General features: G+C 38.6%; 1 protein-coding gene across 1 annotated transcript; it reads right to left on the reverse strand.

Annotated features, from left to right (window-relative positions):
* Positions 1–1,697: 1,697 nt before the first annotated feature.
* LOC147489001 (uncharacterized) lies at positions 1,698–2,531 on the reverse strand. Its single transcript, XM_086574544.1, has one exon. The coding sequence runs from the start codon at positions 2,529–2,531 to the stop codon at positions 1,698–1,700; it is 834 nt and encodes a 277-aa protein (XP_086430670.1).
* Positions 2,532–18,984: the final 16,453 nt, after the last annotated feature.

Consider the following 18,984-nt stretch of genomic DNA (forward strand, 5'->3'; position numbering starts at 1 on the left):
CTCATCTGTTCGAATTCTACTTTTCTGTTTCAGAACATTGGCTCGGTTCTCCCTTGCACTGTCCAACTCGACTTCCTTAAGAATCGCTTGCGAGATGAGTACTTCATTGTCAGTGTCCTCGGCAAGTAACTGCGCATTTATTAACATTTCCTGAGCTTTTCTAATGTTGATGTCCACATTCACAAAAACCTCATAGTTCCATTTTTTAATGTCCTTATTGAGTCTCTGCAGCTTTCTCATTACTCTCAATATAGGACCCCTTTCGGTATAATGGTTCCAGCTGTGGGTGACCAGTTCCATGAAGGAAGGGTGTGTGAGCCATACTTTGAGGAATCTAAAAGGAGCATTAGTGGGTTTGGGGATGCTTGGGGAGCCTCCACTGAGGGGGGGCATGATTAGACGTTTGTTGAGCTCCAACAGAATACTTCCAACCAACGTATTTCAAATTCCACGCATCATTGAAAAAGACTCGATCCAGTTTTGAAGACACCCTGAGAAGACCTCTTCTGTTGTTCGACCAAGAAAATTTTAATCCCTCGAAGTTTGCTTCAATGAGATTGCATGAGTTAACAAAAGAGTTAAATTCCTGCATTGCGGTTCTGTTAGGCAAATTGGTGCCTCTTCTCTCTTCATACCTGAGAACCACATTAAAATCTCCTGCTATAAGCCATGGACTGTTGTTATTCATAATCTTAAGATGATCCCAGAGCCTTCGTCTATGCACTAGAGAGCAGTTAGCATGGACAAAAGATACGAGCACATCATCCGCTAGAACAGTAATATGTTGGTCCGACGAACTGATGAGAGTAACTTGGAGGCCGACTCTATAAAAAACCCAAATGTTACCAATTCTAGTCGGGTCGTCATTATGGAAACAGACCCCATGGTAGTTATTGCTAATACCTCTCGTAGATAAGAAGTCCAACTGAGGTCTCATAAGTGGTTCAGCTAAACAAACTAAATCCGGGTTATAAGACTAAAAGAGCTCTTTTAGTCGATCAATGCCTTTATCTTTTCTTGCACCCTTTATGTTCCAATATATGATCTTCCTTGGAGAAGGGATTGGGACAACTGGCCTTGCAACCTAGTAGAAGGATGTGAAGCCGAATCTGGAGGATACACTTCCACTTTCTTTCTTCTGATTTTTTTTTTTTGGCACATCCGGCACTGTGATGGTGGCAATATCTTCCACTTGATCTGCCCATCTCTGAGCCACTACTGAGGCCTCTGCTGCCACCTGACACTGTTTTTCATTCTCATTTGATAGAACCTCAAAGGGGTTACTAGTGCTCAGTAGTTCGCTATGAGTGCCTACGACATTGTTCGTTTGTAGGTCCTCAAACATAACCATTTTTTATCCCATAGGTGCTTTCTCACTAGGTTGCTCATAACTAGCAACTATGTCTTGTACAGGGTGGTTGACCTCTGAGGGTACCAAGGGTTCCTTACTAGCAAGACCTGTTCGGTCATCGGGTATGCCAGGTACCCCATCATCCATACTGGTAGGAAGCACCACGGTAGCCGGTACTTGTACAGGGCCAGCTAAGTTTTCACTACTGCCACTCCCATCACTAGTCGAAGCTACATTTCCTCCAGTAATGACTACCTCCTTATTTTTTTGTCTCCATCTTTTCTGTTGTCTCTTAGACATTTTGTCATATTCCGTAGCTTTGTCAACCACCGTTTTCCCGGCTACTTTATTCAGGGTGTCTACATTCTGTTACCAAGTGGCCAACGATTTTGCAATTGTTACAAAACTTTGGGAGCTTTCCCACTCGAACTTCTTGCCATAATTCTATGTTATGTTGCTCCACTTCTACAAGAATTTGATTGGGTATTTTCTTTGCAAGGTCTATGTCAACTTTTACGCTGGCATAGTATCCCATATCACGTTCAATAGAGTTTCGATCAACCTGTATGGGCGACCCCAGAGTCCTACCCATAGCCATCAGGATATCCACTTCCCAATACTCCATGCTTAAACCATGAAAATGCACCCAGACAAGCACCAAAGAGAGTTTATGTTTCTCAACACTAAAATTGGGAGACCATTTAGAGAAGCGAACTAGTTGTTGCTTAATGAACCAAGGTCCCCTAGATTGCACTCTGTGAAGTTCTTCTTCATTTTTGAAACGAAAAAGCAGATATCCTTTGCCGAGAGGGGAAATTTTAGCTTTGATTCCCCACTGATCAGCAACAATTTGCCTAACGACTTCCATTTTTAAGTCCTTAAGATCAATACGTCCCACCAGAGCAAACTTGTAGAAATCCAGACCTTTTTGGACTGACGCGAAAGGGATTTTGATAGACGACGTCTCACCTTTTAGAGAGGGGGTGGGAAGGTCAGCTAAGTCCATCGTTCTCTTAAGGTTTTCCTTTGCTTTGTCAGCATAGGAAGTCTTTTGCGTTGTTGTGGTCATTTCTTTCGGTGGAGGAGGTGCAACAGCTAAAAGGGTGGGATTATCTCCATTAGTGAAGAAAGATTGATTTCTCCCATAGCCGAACCCAAAAGGCAACGAAGCAGAAGACATTGTTTACTTCGCGAGAATGAAAACCAAATAAAGGACTTTCCCTTATGAACTCGCAATGTTTACAGAGGAGGATTTTACCACTAAGGGAAAGAAAAAGCCCGATGAGAGAAAAAAGCCCGATAGATTATTCTTCCCACTTCAGAACTCATCACACTGTGAACAGCAGAGGATTTTACCTGAAGAGGAATTAGATCTTCAGCTTGAGGATGTATGAATTCTTTTCCAAACCTTTTAGAACTCACACCGTTTATCAATGGAGGAATTTACCTAAAAGGGAAGGAAAAGTGAGGGTTTTGGAGATAGAAATATTTCACCAACCTTTTTTTAACTAAAAGACGCAAAAAAATGAGAGCACTGGATCATTCAAACAACTTAAGTTATTTCCCACCCAGGTGCCCAAAACTTGGTCCCCATTACTAATCGAAAAAAGGAATTTTTTTTCAGCTCGAAATCATGGCTGCAAGCATTGTCACCAAATACGGGTTTAAAACGCGTTTAAAACCTGAGATATTGCCGAGGCGTCTGGTTCCAGTTTAAAACCCGGGTTTTTCAACAAAACGCGTTTTAAACGTTTTAAACCCGTTTTAAACGTTTTAAACCCGTTTTAAACTTAAAAAACGTTTAAAACCCGAGATTTTGAAAATCTCCCGTTTAAAACTTTTTTTTTTTTTTCTAAAAGAAAACGCTAGAAAAGAAAAGGGTTATGGAGTTTACCTTTTTGAAGAGTAGGCGTTAGATTGACTTATTGAGACCGTTCTATTTTGCTTTGGACTATTAATAATTAATTGAAATTTTTAAAGTTATTAACTTATTTGTAGTACTTAATTATGCCATTATGGTTGGTAATTAGTAGTATCTTATTTTGAATAGTGTTTTGGCACTGAATCTAAAATTTATAGTATTTGGATGAGTAATGATAATTTGATACTTTCATGTATTTGAATTTTCTTTCATTTGTATTATTATTATTTTTATTTTATGTGTCTATTTTTTTTTCCACTTTTATAGAAAATCAAACTCCTTATCTATTATATTATTTATCATCGGTTTTTACCGTTTTTTTTACGTATTATACGTTTTAAACCCGTTTTACCGTTTTAAACCCGTTTTTTATGCCCCACGTTTTTTTGCGCTTTTTTCTTCGTTTTTTTTTCCGAGACGTTCCGTTTAAAACACGAACTAAGTTTTTTTCAAGTATACCGTTTTAAACCCGTACCGTACTTGGTGACAATGGCTGCAAGTACACATCAATGTTATTTCCAGAACTGCTAGGGTCACGAATTAGCAATGACATGATGAGAAAAGGTTGTTTCATACACATCCAAGGCGACAGATTATACAGAACTAGAATAACAGGCCAAGTGATATGAATAGAACTAAGATAACCAAAAGGATTGAAGCCATCAATAGCCATTCCGAGTCTTGAAGCCATCACTAGCCATTCCGAGTCTGACATTGCGATTCTAAACCAAATGAAGGATATCTTTGGTCTAAGCTTTTCCATTCCTCGAAGTCAGCTGGATGCCTCAAAGCACCATCTTTCGTATGATCATCAGCATGTGATCTCATATCTTTAGAAGTTTTTGAGCACATAAAGAATTTTTGGAGTCTTGGCTTTATAGGAAAGTATCGCAAAACCTTAGTAGCCTTTTTCTTAGGTTTTGCATATGAACTAACTCTATTTTCTGTACACTCCAATGAAGTCATGATCCATCTTGACTCATGATAAATGTAAAAATGATAGTTTTACCTACGAAATGAACGATAAAACTCAAAACGTAAGTAAAACTAAACAAAATTACGTGCCTAATTTATCAAAGTTTTATACTCTCAATCAAATTAAGATATAGTAGAGTAAGAAGTTCGTTCCACTCCTAGTTCTTTAGCATGCGATGGTTTCGTGTCAACTAATCAATCATAAGTCTAGTGAGAGATTTACGAGGGGAATTCTATACTATGAGGTGAATTCAATTAACAAGTTACGAATAACGAAATGATAGAATGCTAAGGGTTTGAATCTAGATAAAGAATTAAAGGGAATTGAATCCACCTTAACTCGACTTAATCCTACTAACAAAGACTCGTCATGATCCAAATTGAATGCTTCACATATCAAAATAGTAATTCTAATCCCTAATTATACATGGCATTTCTACCAATTCATAACTAGCATGTGAGCGATTAAACCCATTCTCATGGTGAATTAATCGTTTCTAGAGTGGAATAACTATCACGACGATTTCTAAGTTTAACAAAAATCAAGCTTCATCAAGGCTTCTTCAACCCCTCTAATGGAGGTTTAGCCTAGATTTATACAACTATCATTTCCCATTAAATTAAAACTAGACATCATATAAAAATTCTATCTTTATGCAATTTGTCTAAACAATAATTGAAATCTTAGGTAATAACTGGGAAATGAATAACAAGTAATAAAGGAATTTAGATCTAAACAATTGTAAATGACATAATCGAAATGAACAAGAATCTACTATTTTATTTATCTAATCGATGAAGAACAATGATTTAAGAGTTTAATCTAAAACAAGAATTGAATTGAAACTAAACTTAATTAAAAACAATTAAAACTAGATCTAGAATTATCTATAGTTTAGGTCTAATTAGCTACCATTAACAAAGAGCTAAGCTTTTATTTTTATATGTTTCAGATCCAAAAATCGTGCATGGGCTTGGAGCCATGTTTTGGGCCGGAAAAAGCGGGCCCAAAACCCAATTCTTTTAGTCCGTAAAGGGCTCTTCAGCTAAAGTTAGCTTTGACAAACTTTTCATCCACTTCTACTCCTCTGATTGGGTCAAGGCTTAGACCATTGGAAAGCTCTTTCCAAGCTGGTCGTTTTGACATAAGGTAGGCCCAATTCTGAGGTCTGAGTCCAAAGATATGGTCTTCGGAAGTTCTGCTGACTTTGTGCACTGTTTCTGCCTGCGTGGACTTTGACTTTTCATCTTTTGACCGGGCTTTACAAAGGCTTTGTCTTCTTGAAAATTGGCCTTTAATCACAAAACTCCTTAGCAACCGACCTTTGCTCCTTTATCTCGCTAAAGTGGTATATTTCTGCACATAATGGACTTTGAAGCCTAAAATGCATAAAACACGTGTCGGTATTAACTCTTACTTATTATTCACATAATGGTTGGTCTAAAAGTACGATTGTTAAGGGGTTAAAACTATAGTTTTGGGCTCTTATCAAACCACCCCAAACAGCATTTTGCTTGTCCTCAAGCAAATATGAGAAATTAGAATAAGTGACCAAAAATGGAGTTCTAACTACTCGTTTTATTTGAGTCGCGATTGCATTTACCATATGCAATAAGGCCTTAAACCACTAGGAATTCCCTAGTGGACGAGTTATAGTCTCGTGAGAGTTTTCCAGTGAAGGTACTCACAAACTTCATCTATACTACAACGACTAAGAAATAAAACTATTGTTTCCTCATTCATGTCTCAACTATCTATACATCTCACTAGCAAATGAATAAGAATAACAAAGTCAAAAACCTAAGCTACTATATGCATAATAATCAATCATCTATGATACAAATATATATACTATGAGTAATACTATGAAATGCCTAGCAGGTTCGTTTCTGAAAACTCGGAATAGCGTCCTTAAGTAGGTCCTCACATAAATGTCAAGACAAAAACCACTCGATTTTTCCACTCAAGTTTTATCTACTCCGAAGGCATGCGGCACACTTTTACCTTACAATCTCAATGACAAACAAGGAAGCCGGAGTCGATCAAACACATCTACCACTTACTATCACACTAACATATTCCTAATTGAGCTAGAGGTCTTTATTAGGTGTTGCGGGGATTAGGAGATGGTTTAAGAAGGAAGAAAATGGATATTCAAAAGGACAAGTCTGAAATAATAGAGTCTTCATATTATGTAACTTAGAGAAAACCTTATTATTTTCTTTCACTTCTATACTTTGTTTCCATCCTTAGCCATATTTTTCTTTTTCTTTTCTTTGGCTTTTGACTCCCTTTTATTCTATTTTTAGAGTTTTTATTTATTTCTATTTTTCTTTTTCTTTTCCTTGGATGGAAACTTATTTTCTTTTTCTGAAGCAACTACTAATTTTTGTTTATACAGGTTTTTCTCTTCTTCTTTCTTCACTCATTCTATTCTCGGACTTATTCTAGATTGGGTAAGTTGAATTTTTATTTTGTTTTTTGTTTTGTTTTTGTAAGGGGTAAAGGAATTGTGGTTTATGGAAGGCTAAAGAAAGGCTCAGAGAGGCGACTAGCGGAAAATAATTCATAGGTTTGAATTTCTGGCTATATCGATGCAAAGAGGGCCTAAATTCTCGCTTAGGATATGGTATAGTGATCAAGCAAGTGGACGTGTGATTTCTCTATCCGGATTTTACTTCTTCCTTGTGTCATTTCTCAAATGTTTCACTCATATAAGGCTTTAGGTTATATTCTCACAGGATTTGTAGAATAAGTACTCGATCTAGCCTAGATTTCAGAAACTTACTGCTAACAATCATAGATACTCATGTAATATATTTATAAATAGATGCAAAGATTATTACATACATATTAACCTAAGTTTCTAAAAATTATTCTAATGCAAAAGCTACTTGAGACTTCTAGATTATTAAGAGCATAGAGAAAGAAAACAATACCAATATTCCTAAGTGTATAGCATAAACTTATTTATTTATATTTTTGATTTTTTTTTTAAATTTTAACTAGAAAACAAGTGCATATTATACATATCTATATCCTAACATATGCCTTAATTACACGTGTTTCTATGCCCCCAAACAAAAATGCATACTTTGTCCTCAAAGTATTTTAAATAACGAGGGTAGGAAAATACCATGGAAACGCGTGAAATTCTGGAACATCTGCAAAACAATGGTAGAACATACTAATATAGGAAGGAAAACTGACGCAACTCTATAAGAGTTCCACTCGTTATGGGGTTAACAGAATTAAATTGCTTGGGACATAAGCAGACAATAACAAAACTAAAAACTTACCTTATCTCCCGCTTAAGCATCCTCCTCCTCATCAAAGAGATGAGGTTCCTTCGTATCCTGCCAAGCCATTATAACTTGCCAAGCTTGCCGCCATTTATCATCTACTAATGCTAACCTGTTAAGTGTTATTATGTCTGATGGGATGTACGGGGCGACCAAATGAGGATGCACCTACCATCCCGGCCAAGTCATAATTCGCAATGAGCGAACCACCCAATTGGTGGGTCTCATGACTTCAACCCTTTTCCAATCTGTGAATTGGGCATAGAATACATGTAAACTACTACGCATGATGCGGCTTACCAAAACAGGCATAAGAAGATACTTACGCCTCATGCTTTGGGCTCTCTTAAGACTAGCGACTAAAACTCGGGGAATGTCATATCGGCGCGTCCGCCATTCGCCTAAAGCGAGGAAAATGTCACCAGCGATCTTGTTTGTAGAAGTGAACTGTCATTCCCCTAAAATATTCATCAGGATGAATAACATGGTGGTGCCTACGTTTAGGGGGGCTACCAAGGGCAATGCTATATCGCCCGGTCCATTACTCGAAATACCCTCCCCATAATACTCATGGAAATATGTATAATCATAAAGGTATGCATTATCGGTCATATATCCCCATGTGTGAACAGGATCAGGTATTGGTAATCCCAAAACTAAAGCTACCACATATTTATTGAATTCTAGTGTCGTGTCATCGACTATGACAGAGAATTCTTGTTCTCCATCCTGATTACAATAGAAACTAACGTGGTCGTAGAAATAAGCGAAAGAAGTCGTGTTGAATATGAACCATCATCACTTACCGATAGATGGCCATCCTAAGCTGCGGGGATCTGTTTGAACCAATGTCCATAGGTCTTGGTTCCCAACACGCCTTCGAAAGACTATTCAGGTATGACTATAGGAGATGTCATCTCAACTACTCTTTGGAACAGCTCCAAAAATCCTAGAACAACCCTCAGAAAATTGGAAATTTTCGTGTTTATTCGAGGTCGGGGCAGGACGCAGCAGTGCGCTCGGGTGTTTTTGGATTTACAGTGTTTTGGGTGCGAGTCGCGCTCAACTTGGGTGCAGGTGCGCTCTGAGTAAAATTTCTGACAGTGTCAGGGCGCAGGTGCGCTTATAAGTGCTGAAGCAGAAGTTTACAAGGAAAAAGAAGGAAAACTTGAAGTGAAAGGTGAGAGATGATGGTGGGGTGTAGTATGGGTTGTGAGTGTAGAATGAAGGGAGTTTAAATAGGTTCTGAGCTTCCAAAACGAATCGGCAAGTTGCCAAATTGTTTAAGGTAATTTCCAGAAATAGAAAATTTCCAAACCCGAAAACGGAAACAAGCCATATTCTTGATTTTATAACAACCCTGGTATCTTTTATACTGGATTTAGAATAGTAACTTCTAAACTCTCCTAGATTTCATGCTACCACCACACATAATCATAGATATGCCGATATCGGCCAAATTCTCAACCTTTACTCCAAGATAACTTTACAGAAGATGATCATATAACGAATTATGCTCGGTATAAATATTACCACCCCTAAACAATTCGAGAAGGTGGGATTAATGATAAAAACACGCACAATTCGAAAATGACCAATTATATTAAAAAAAATTAAATCCAAACAACATAAAATAAACAAATTAATATTTAAATTTAACTACTGAATTAAAATCCAACTAATAAAACAATAAAAACAATGAAATAACAGCGAACACAAACTGATGGTGACCACCTAGCCATGTGATGAAGATGGACCCTGAGATGGAGATTGGTTCTGGGATGAAGAATGGCTTGAGCCATCTGTCCTTCGGCGATGACGCTCATGCCTCTCAGACTCGTCTGAAACAGAATCCTCCAAGGGTGGCATGCGTCGTAGCATCTCTATTAGGAACAAGCACTGTGCTTCCATTTCAGTCCTGAGTACTGCATACTGGGCTTGGTGATGCTGGTGGATAGTCTCCATGTTAGACAAGATATTTCTTGACCCCTTTCGAGCATTTCAACTCTCGTCTGAAGGTTCGTTTGTTTATTTCGAACTACAATCTGTCTATCTCGGATATCTTCACAAATATCATAAATGCAACGCAAGCCAGTTTGCAACACTTGCATGCGTTCTAAATTAGAACTACAACTATCTAATGCATCTTCATCCAGACATGTCATATCTTCCATTTCATCCGCCAACTCAACTATATTTCCTTCAGACAACGGCCAAGTCTCTTGGATGCAATCCGTATAAATACTTGCATTAGAATGCAATTTGATCTTAATAGGAGCAGATTTTGCGACAGCTCTAAATGAGAGCATGATCTTAGTGATCAATACGGGGAAGAGGCTAATGCTCTTTTCCCACTCCTCTAATCACATTAAAAATTAAATCGAGGATGCAGAAATTATACTTATTCGTTTGCAAAATCCGGAGAACGTGCGGACATTGCGGTAACCGATATCGGCCGACTTTTTTCTTTCCCGATGGCGTTCCTACCAATCCACCGAGCTCTGATCGGTTGGTTGGTTCTCGACTTGATCATGGACGAATGAGAACTCGTATTGTATTCACCCTCCACGACAGTATCTTTCATCAAAGCAGGAACTCCAGTATACTGCGATTCCTGAATGGTGACTTCTAGGTTGCTTCCAGGCGCAACGCCTAACAGCTCAGCCAACAACTGTCTCGTTACTTCCCTCCTCGTTCCTGCTACTTTAATGAAAATCCTATCCCCCTCCAATTCTCACTTCTTATAAAACTGTTCTACCAAATCATAGTGATAGAACTCCTCAGTTGAGTACCACAGTTTATTCCAATTTCTCCTAATCATCTCCGCGTCGTACAATGGCGCGAAGCGGTCGGCAGCAAACGCGTGCTCCGGCAAAATTCTTCGTCGTAGCGCCATTGAAGTTTTTGAAACAAACAATGGTTTTGTAGACGGTGGAGTAGGCGAGTGTGATGAAAAACAACTAAAAACAATGGTGGTGGCGATGGTGGGTGCGGTGGCAGGTTGGAAGCTTGAATTGGCGGCTGTTTTCGGTGGTGTGGGAATTTTTTTTGAGAGAACTCGGACTGGTGGTTAACAATGGGCGTGGTGTAAATAGGTGTTTGTTTTTCTTTTCTTTTTTTTATTTTTGGTTGTTAGGTTTTCCTTTAAACCTTGTTAACTGGCGGGATGGAAAAGGAAACCGACTGTTTGCGTTTTGGGAAGGAAGGAGACGTATGTGCCACGCACGTGCGTGCGGTTTGGGCCCAAGCCCAATTCGAATTCCGAACTTTTTCGATATTTCGCACAATTTCAAATTCAATTTGCCGCTTCGTTACTGGTCCGATTTTGGCGAATGAGTTATGGAAATGATCAGTAGAGAATTTCCAATCCAATGATCCATAAAACACTTAATTCCAACCATGGGTGACATATAAGAAGGTGGAAAAATGCCTCGAAGTGCGTGTGTGATGTAAGTTATGTGAACGAAGGAAATCTAAGTTATAGATAACGTCAACCCGAATGAACTGCAACTAGCGGGCCTAAGCAACACAAATGGAAAGTTCGAGCAATCTGGATGGAAAAACAGACTGCCCACCCCCAAACAAATTTTTAAACACAAAATTTGTTTTAAACGTGGGTCGTTTAAAGTCAGATTCCCAAGACTTGTTGGATTGCTATTTCTATGATTTTAGAATTTTTTTTTTTTAATTTTTTTATTAGTTTATTATAAGAAAAATGAAAAACAATAAATACATAATTATAGAGGAACATGACTCAAAAACCGAGAAAACATGCAAAAGTGGAAAACGTGAATTATATGAATGTCAGTCACACACTCCATAGGGAACAGAAGTTCATGAAAATGTTTTAACCTTTGACCATTAACTTGAAAGGTACTGTTGTCCTTGGGATTTACCAAGGTGATTGCCCCGTAAGGGGTGACTTCAGTAACCAGAAAAGGACCAGACCAACGGGTTTTTAGTTTCCCTAGAAAAATATGTAGATGGGAGTTGTAAAGCAAGACCTTTTGATTGACCACAAACTCTTTGTGCAAGATTTGCTTATCATGAACACGTTTTATGTTAGCTTTATAATCCTTCGCAAGATCGTAAGAATCGCTACGGATTTCCTCAAGCTCATTCAATTGCAACTTGCGTTTGACACCCGCTTCATCAATATTGAAGTTAAGGCTTTTATAGCCCACGAGCCACGGTGCTCTAATTCAACGGGCAAATGACAAGGTTTCCCAAATACAAGTCTAAAGGAGACATACCTATAGGAGTTTTGAAAGCCGCCCTATCGCCCATAAGGCATCCGATAGACGCTCGACCCGATCTTTCCTATCGATTTTCTGAGTTGTTTCTAAAATCTTTTGATTTCCTATTAAAAACTTCTACTTGTCCGCTAGTTTGTGGATGATAAGGAGTTGCTACCTTGTGTGTAACTCCATACTTTTTTCACTAGAGATGCAACAACTCTGTTGCAAAAATGTGTTCCACCATCACTAATGATGGCTTTAGGAATACCAAAACGACGTAAAAATACTCTCTTAATAAAAAATACAACTGCCTTATGGTCATCATTACGACAAAGAAGAAGCCATGGCCTCTATCCATTTAGACACGTAGTCCACGGCAACTAGAATATAAATGAAATAGTGGGAAACAGGGAAGGGACCCATGAAATCAATGCCCCAAATGTCAAAAATTTCTACTATCATGATTGGGTTTAATGGCATCATATTACGCCAGTGATTAAGCCCAAGTTGTTGGCAATGAATACACGTCTTGCAATGCACTTGGGCATCCTTAAAAAGGGTAGGCCAATAAAATCCACATTGAAGAACTTTAGTGGCTGTTTTCATTCCACTAAAATGGCCACCACACTCTTTGTCATGGCAGAACGATAGAACTTCATTATATTCCCACTGGGGAATACAACGATGAATAATCGATCAAAGACAATACTTAAAAAGGTAGGGCTCATCCCAAGTAGTATAACTTAACTCGCCAAGAACTTCTTACGTTCATTTCTTGACCAATTATAAGGAATAACATCAGCCGCTAAATAATTTACAATGTCAGCATACCAAGGTGCTGAAAAAATAGCATATAGATGCTCATCAGGAAAAGAGTCCGGTATGGACTCAGAATCACTATCATCGCCGTTTGTAAGTCTAGATAAGTGGTCGGCAACCACGTTTTCGACCCTCTTTTGTCATTTATTTCTAATGTGAACTTTTGCGGAGAAGAATCCATCGGATTAATCTACGCTTAGCATCCTTCTTTGCAAGAAGGTACCTAAAAATGGCTGCATGGTCCGTGTAAACTAAAGTTTTAGAACCAACCAAAATAAGGACGAAACTTATCTAAAGCATAAATAACAGCTAAGAATTCTTTTTCAGTAGTTGTATAATTCCGTTGAGCATCGTTTAAGGTTTTACTAGCATAATAAATAACAGTGGACTTATTATCTAGTTTCTGTCCCAAGACAACACCAACTGCATAATCATTAGCATCACACATGAGTTCGAAAGGTTTAGACCAATCGGGAGGCTGTATAATTGGTGCAAAGGTTAAGGCAGCTTTTAAAGTTTCAAAAGCCTACTTACAGTTAAAATTAAAATCAAAGATGACATCCTTTAAAAGCATATTAGTTAAAGGCCTAGCTATTTTTGAGAAATCTTTAATAAAGCGCCTATAAAAACCTGCATGGCCTAGAAAGGCTCTAATATCACGGACAGTCCGTGGTATAGGTAAAGTCGCTATCTTATCTAGTTTGGCCTTATCTACTTCGATGCCATCACTAGATACAATGTGACCTAGTACTATGCCCTTTTTCACCATGAAATGACATTTTTCCCAATTTAAAACGAGGGTCTTTTCTTCACACTGTGTCAAAACCTTAGATAGGTTAGACAAGCAATCTGTGAAGGAGTCTCCATAGATAGAAAAATCATCCATTAAAACTTCCATAAAGCGCTCTACCATGTCACTAAATATATGAAGCATACACCGCTGGAAGGTACTAGGAGCATTACAAAGGCCAAAAGGCATTCGTTTATAGGCATACGTTCCAAAGGGACACGTGAATGTAGTTTTTCTTGGTCATCAATATCAATAATAATCTGAAAATAGCCAGAGTAGTCATCCAGAAAACAATAAAAAGTATGACCAGCTAGACGTTCGAGCATCTGATCTATAAAAGGTAAAAGAAAGTGATCCTTTCGTGTCATAGCATTTAAAATGTTGGTAATCAATACAGATTCTCATTTTATAGGACCTTGTGTGAAAACATAGTCACCCTTAGCATTACGTACCATAGTAACCCCCGATTTCTTAGGAACTACATGAATGGGACTTACCCATTCGCTATCGGAGATTGGGTATATGATACCCGCATCGAGTAATCGTAAGACTTCTTCCCTAACCACCTCTTTTTCATGGCGGGGTTCAAGCGGCCGAGTTCGAGGGCGAGAAGTCTTCGCGGTATCCTCCAAATGGATACGATGAGTGCAAATATTAGGGTCAATTCCCTTAATGTCTGCTAGGGACCAACCAATCGCAGACCGATGTTCCCTAATCACCCTGATTAAACGTGTCTCTTCATCCTTAGATAATAGAGAAGATATAATTACCGGATGACTACCATCCGGATCAAGTTGAATATATTTTAACTTCGGGGGAAGAGGTTTAAGCACCGGGGTGGAAGGAAAGTCAATAGATGTTTCGTCAGGGTCCTCATCTTGCGTAATGAATACTTGCTTAGGTAGCAAGTCTTCATACTCAATATAAGGAGCAGCCGAAGGGTCTACAATCGGTGTGGACTCAAGGATGGTGTTGACTTCTTCTAAGTAGGAGTCATTTACAAAATCTGAAGTTCCAAAAGAAAGGAATTTATGCATATAGTTTTCGGGAAACGTGTTGTTAAAATAATCTTGAGCTAAGCTCTCGATCATGCTAACCTCCCCATCTATAGACAATTCTGGTAACTGTTTCATCATTTTAAAAACATTTACCTCAACAGAAAGATGGCCAAAAGATAAGGACATCTTACCATCGCGGCAATTTATAAGCGCATTGGCAATTGCCAAGAAGGGACGCCCTAAGATGATTGGTACAGAGTCGTTAGCGACTTCTGTATCGAGGATAACAAAATCTGCAGGATAGTAGAAATCCTGAACCTTAACAATCACGTTTTCCACTACACCCTTAGGATACTTTATAGACCTGTCCGCTAACTGCAACGTCATTTTTATAGGTTGCATTTCTTATAGACCTATTTGTTTATACAAATAAAACGGGAGTAAGTTAACACTTGCCCCCAGGTCTAATAAAGCGGTCGTCGTGTGGGATTCTCCTAAGGTGCATTTTACAGTAGGACGACCAGGGTCCTTGTACTTAACAATTCCATTATTTTCTGATAAAGTTGGGAACTATTCAGTTAGAAAGGCGTCTTTAGGTATGTTGGTCTTACGCCTAGTAGTGCACAACTCCTTAAGAAACTTAGCGTGGTTAGGTAGCTTTTTAATAGCTCCGAGAAAAGGAAGGTTTATCGTTAAATTTTTGAAAATATTCCTAATCTCCTCAAAGTTTGTATCCCTGGTTAGCATGGCTAATTTCTGGGGAAACGGTGGTTTCTCTCTATATTTAGCGTATGGCTTAACTGGATGTCCAACCTTGGGTATCTGTTTCTTAGGTTGTGGTTTAACTGGTACCTATATAGTGGTAGGCTCTTCAGTTTCTATTTCGGTATCTAGTTCGATATCCGATGTAGGGACTACTGGTGGGGTAACTATAGGCATAGTTACTTTGTTATCAACCACTTTACCAAAACGGAGAGTGGTGATGACATTTAGCTCACCTACGGTTGTAGTTTCGGTACTAGTATTACCGTTTACCTCAAAGGCTGTGTTTGCTGTTTTAGGGTTTGATATCGCTTGGCCTGGAAACACGCCTTTTGGTTGGGCTTTCTCTTGGGCTAACTGTTGTATGCCCTAATTTATGGATTGTAAGAGCTGTTGGTTCGATTGAGTCATTGATTGGAAAATTTGTTTGGTAACCTGTATAAAGGCATCGATACGATCCGGTTGTGTAGGTGTAGTAGTCACAGGTGGTGCGACTGGAACTATCTCACGTTGATTATTTATGGGCGGGTTGTGATAGTTATTATTGTTAACCGGAACGATACCTCTATTGGTATAATAACTATTATAATTACCCTGACCTTGTGCTTGACCTTGTCGTGGTTGCGCTTGGTTGTTATATTTATTATAATTCCCCTGACTTTGTCCTTGTCTAGGTGGAGCTTGGTTATAATTGTTTGCTTGCCTAACATTTTGGTTATTAAACCCTGGAGGTGTAACTTGTTGATTGTTTCACCAACTGAAGTTGGGATTTTGTCTCCATGGGGCATTAGGAATAGGATAGCTATTAATGGAGCAAACATTATCTTGCTCTGATTGTTGTTGTTCATAGGCGAGAGGACAATAGGAGTCAGGGTGCTTAGGACTCAAACAGAAATTACATGGGTTGGAGTTGACATTCATGATGGGGATAGGCTTTTGTTGAACAGAAATAGCCTCTACCTTTTTAGTTAGAGATTCGATTAAATTTTTAAGTTCTGGATCGGGTTTCATCTCAAACATACCGGCGGCCTTAAATGTTGAAGAAGAATTAGCAGAGTGGGGGATATCATCACTGCCCCCCCCCCCCCCAAAATTATTATTGCGCTTAGTTTGATCTTCTAAAAATTTGTAAGCCTCCGAGGCTCCTTTACTTAGGAAACTACCCCCATTCATTATGTCAAGGACTTCTTTATGGTGGTGTAGAAGTCCTTTGAAAAAGGCACGAACTAACGTGTCTTTCGCTAGGTTATGATGTGGACACTCTATAAGGAGATCGGTGAAACGATTCCAAGCCTCTGAAAATGATTCATGAGGATTTTGTCGAAAGAAATGAATCTTGGAAAGCATCTCATCCGTCTTTAGGGGTGGGTAAAAATGTTCCATAAACAGCTAAACAAGTTTAGCCCATGAGTTCACAGAATTAGGCGTTTGGGCAGTTAACCAAGACGCTGCCTTATCGGCTAAGGTGAAGGGAAATACCCTCAGTTTAATTTGTTCCGCACCAACCGTAGGATGGTGAAATGTTGTAAGGACTTGTTCAATCCTATGCATGTGCTGATAAGGTTTAACCATGAAAAACGGGTAACAAATTAAATATGTTTGGGGGGATTCGAAAATCCCCCACTGGGTCTGCTAGCACGATGCAAGATTTAGGGCTATCGCTTAAGGCTTTGTAAAAGTCGGAGAAAGGAGTCTCTCTTTCTTCAACCATTATGTTAGGTGTGGTGTGTGGAATAGTAGCTAGAGGTGTAGTGATTGGTTTACTAGATAGACGTGTTTGTTGACGTTGACGGTTAATTACGTTCGGTGTTTTTCTCGGCCAGACCTTAATCTCATGCAAGTCTAAGTCTAAACACGACAACACTCCAAACAATCTTGATATACTAGTATAAACCTCTAACTGGAGATGCGAGGTGTGGAAGAAAAGAGTACTTGAATGCCTCCTTGCTTCGCTTACAAATAGTGTCTTGTTTACGCGTGATCAGTGTGTATAACAAGTTAGAACACTTAAAACTTGAAGAAATGGAAAGTTTGAAACAAACCTGAGGAAATTGGGCAATTTCAGTAGAGGGCGCAGGTGCGCTCCGTGTAACTTCAAGTTACAATGTTTGAGCGCGGGTCGCGCTCGGTTTGGGCGCAGGTCGCGCTCAGGGTTCCAGGTGTTTGGGCACAGGTGCGCTCCGTTTGGGCGCAAGTGCGCTCCGTGTAATTTTTCGAGGAACTTTTCAATACTGAAATGGACAACCACAGTATGAATCAAACAAGGGTGGGTGGGTTTAATGGGACATAAAAATGACTAATTATACTATGAAACCAATGCTAAAGGGAACTAAGATGGCAGCGGCGCCATTTGATAAACGTAAAAATGATAATTTTACCTACGAAATGAACGATAAAACTCAAAACGTAAGTAAAACTAAACGAAATTACGTGCTTAATTTATCAAAGTTTTCTACTCTCAATCAAATTAAGATATAGTGGAGTAGGAAGTTCGTTCCACTCCTAGTTTTTTAGCATGCGATGGTTTCGTGTCAACTAATCAATCATAAGTCTAGTGAGAGATTTATGAGGGGAATTCTATACTATGAGGTGAATTCAATTAACAAGTTACGAATAACGAAATGATAGAATGCTAAGGGTTTGAATCTTAATAAAGAATTAAAGGGAATTAAATCCACCTTAACTCGACTTAATCCTACTAACAAAGACTCGTCATGATCCAAATTGAATGCTTCGCATATCAAAATAGTAATTCTAATCCCTAATTATACATGGCATTTCTACCAATTCATAACTAGCATGTGAGCGATTAAACCCATTCTCATGGTGAATTAATCGTTTCTAGAGTGGAATAACTATCACGACGATTTCTAAGTTTAACAAAGATCAAGCTTCATCAAGGCTTCTTCAACCCCTCTAATGGAGGTTTAGCCTTGATTCATACAACTATCATTTCCCATTGAATTAAAACTAGACATCATATAAAAATTCTATCTTTATGCAATTTGTCTAAACAATAATTGAAATCTTAGGTAATAACTGGGAAATGAATAACAAGTAATAAAGGAATTTAGATCTAAACAATTGTAAATGACAACATCGAAATGAACAAAAATCTACTATTTTATTTATCTAATCGATGAAGAACAATGATTTAAGAATTTAATCTAAAACAAGAATTAAATTGAAACTAAACTTAATTAAAAACAATTAAAACTAGATCTAGAATTATCTATAGTTTAGGTCTAATTAGCTACCATTAACAAAGAGCTAAGCTTTTGTTTTTATATGCTTCAGATCCAAAAATCGTGCATGGGCTTGGAGCCATGTTTTGGGCCGGAAAATCGGGCCCAAAACCCAATTCTTTTAGTCCGAAAAGGGCTCTTCAGCTAGAGTTAGCTTTGACAAACTTTTCGTCCACTTCTACTCCTCTGATTGGGTCAAGGCTTAAACCATTGGAAAGCTCTTTCCGAGCTGGTCGTTTTGACATAAGGTAGGCCCAATTCCGAGGTCTGAGTCCAAAGATATGTTCTTCGGAAGTTCTGCTGACTTTGTGCACTGTTTCTGCCCGCGTGGACTTTGACTTTTCATCTTTTGACCGGGCTTTACAGAGGCTTTGTCTTCTTGAAAATTGGCCTTTAATCACAGAACTCCTTAGCAACCGACGTTTGCTCCTTTATCTCGCTAAAGTGGCACATTTCTGCACATAATGGACTTTGAAGCCTGAAATGCATAAAAACACGTAATCAGTATTAACTCTTACTTATTAATCACATAATTGGTCTAAAAGTACGATTGTTAAGGGGTTAAAACTACAGTTTTGGGCT

Source organism: Coptis chinensis, chromosome 7, assembly GCF_015680905.1.
Source record: "Coptis chinensis isolate HL-2020 chromosome 7, ASM1568090v1, whole genome shotgun sequence".
NCBI lineage: Eukaryota > Viridiplantae > Streptophyta > Magnoliopsida > Ranunculales > Ranunculaceae > Coptis > Coptis chinensis.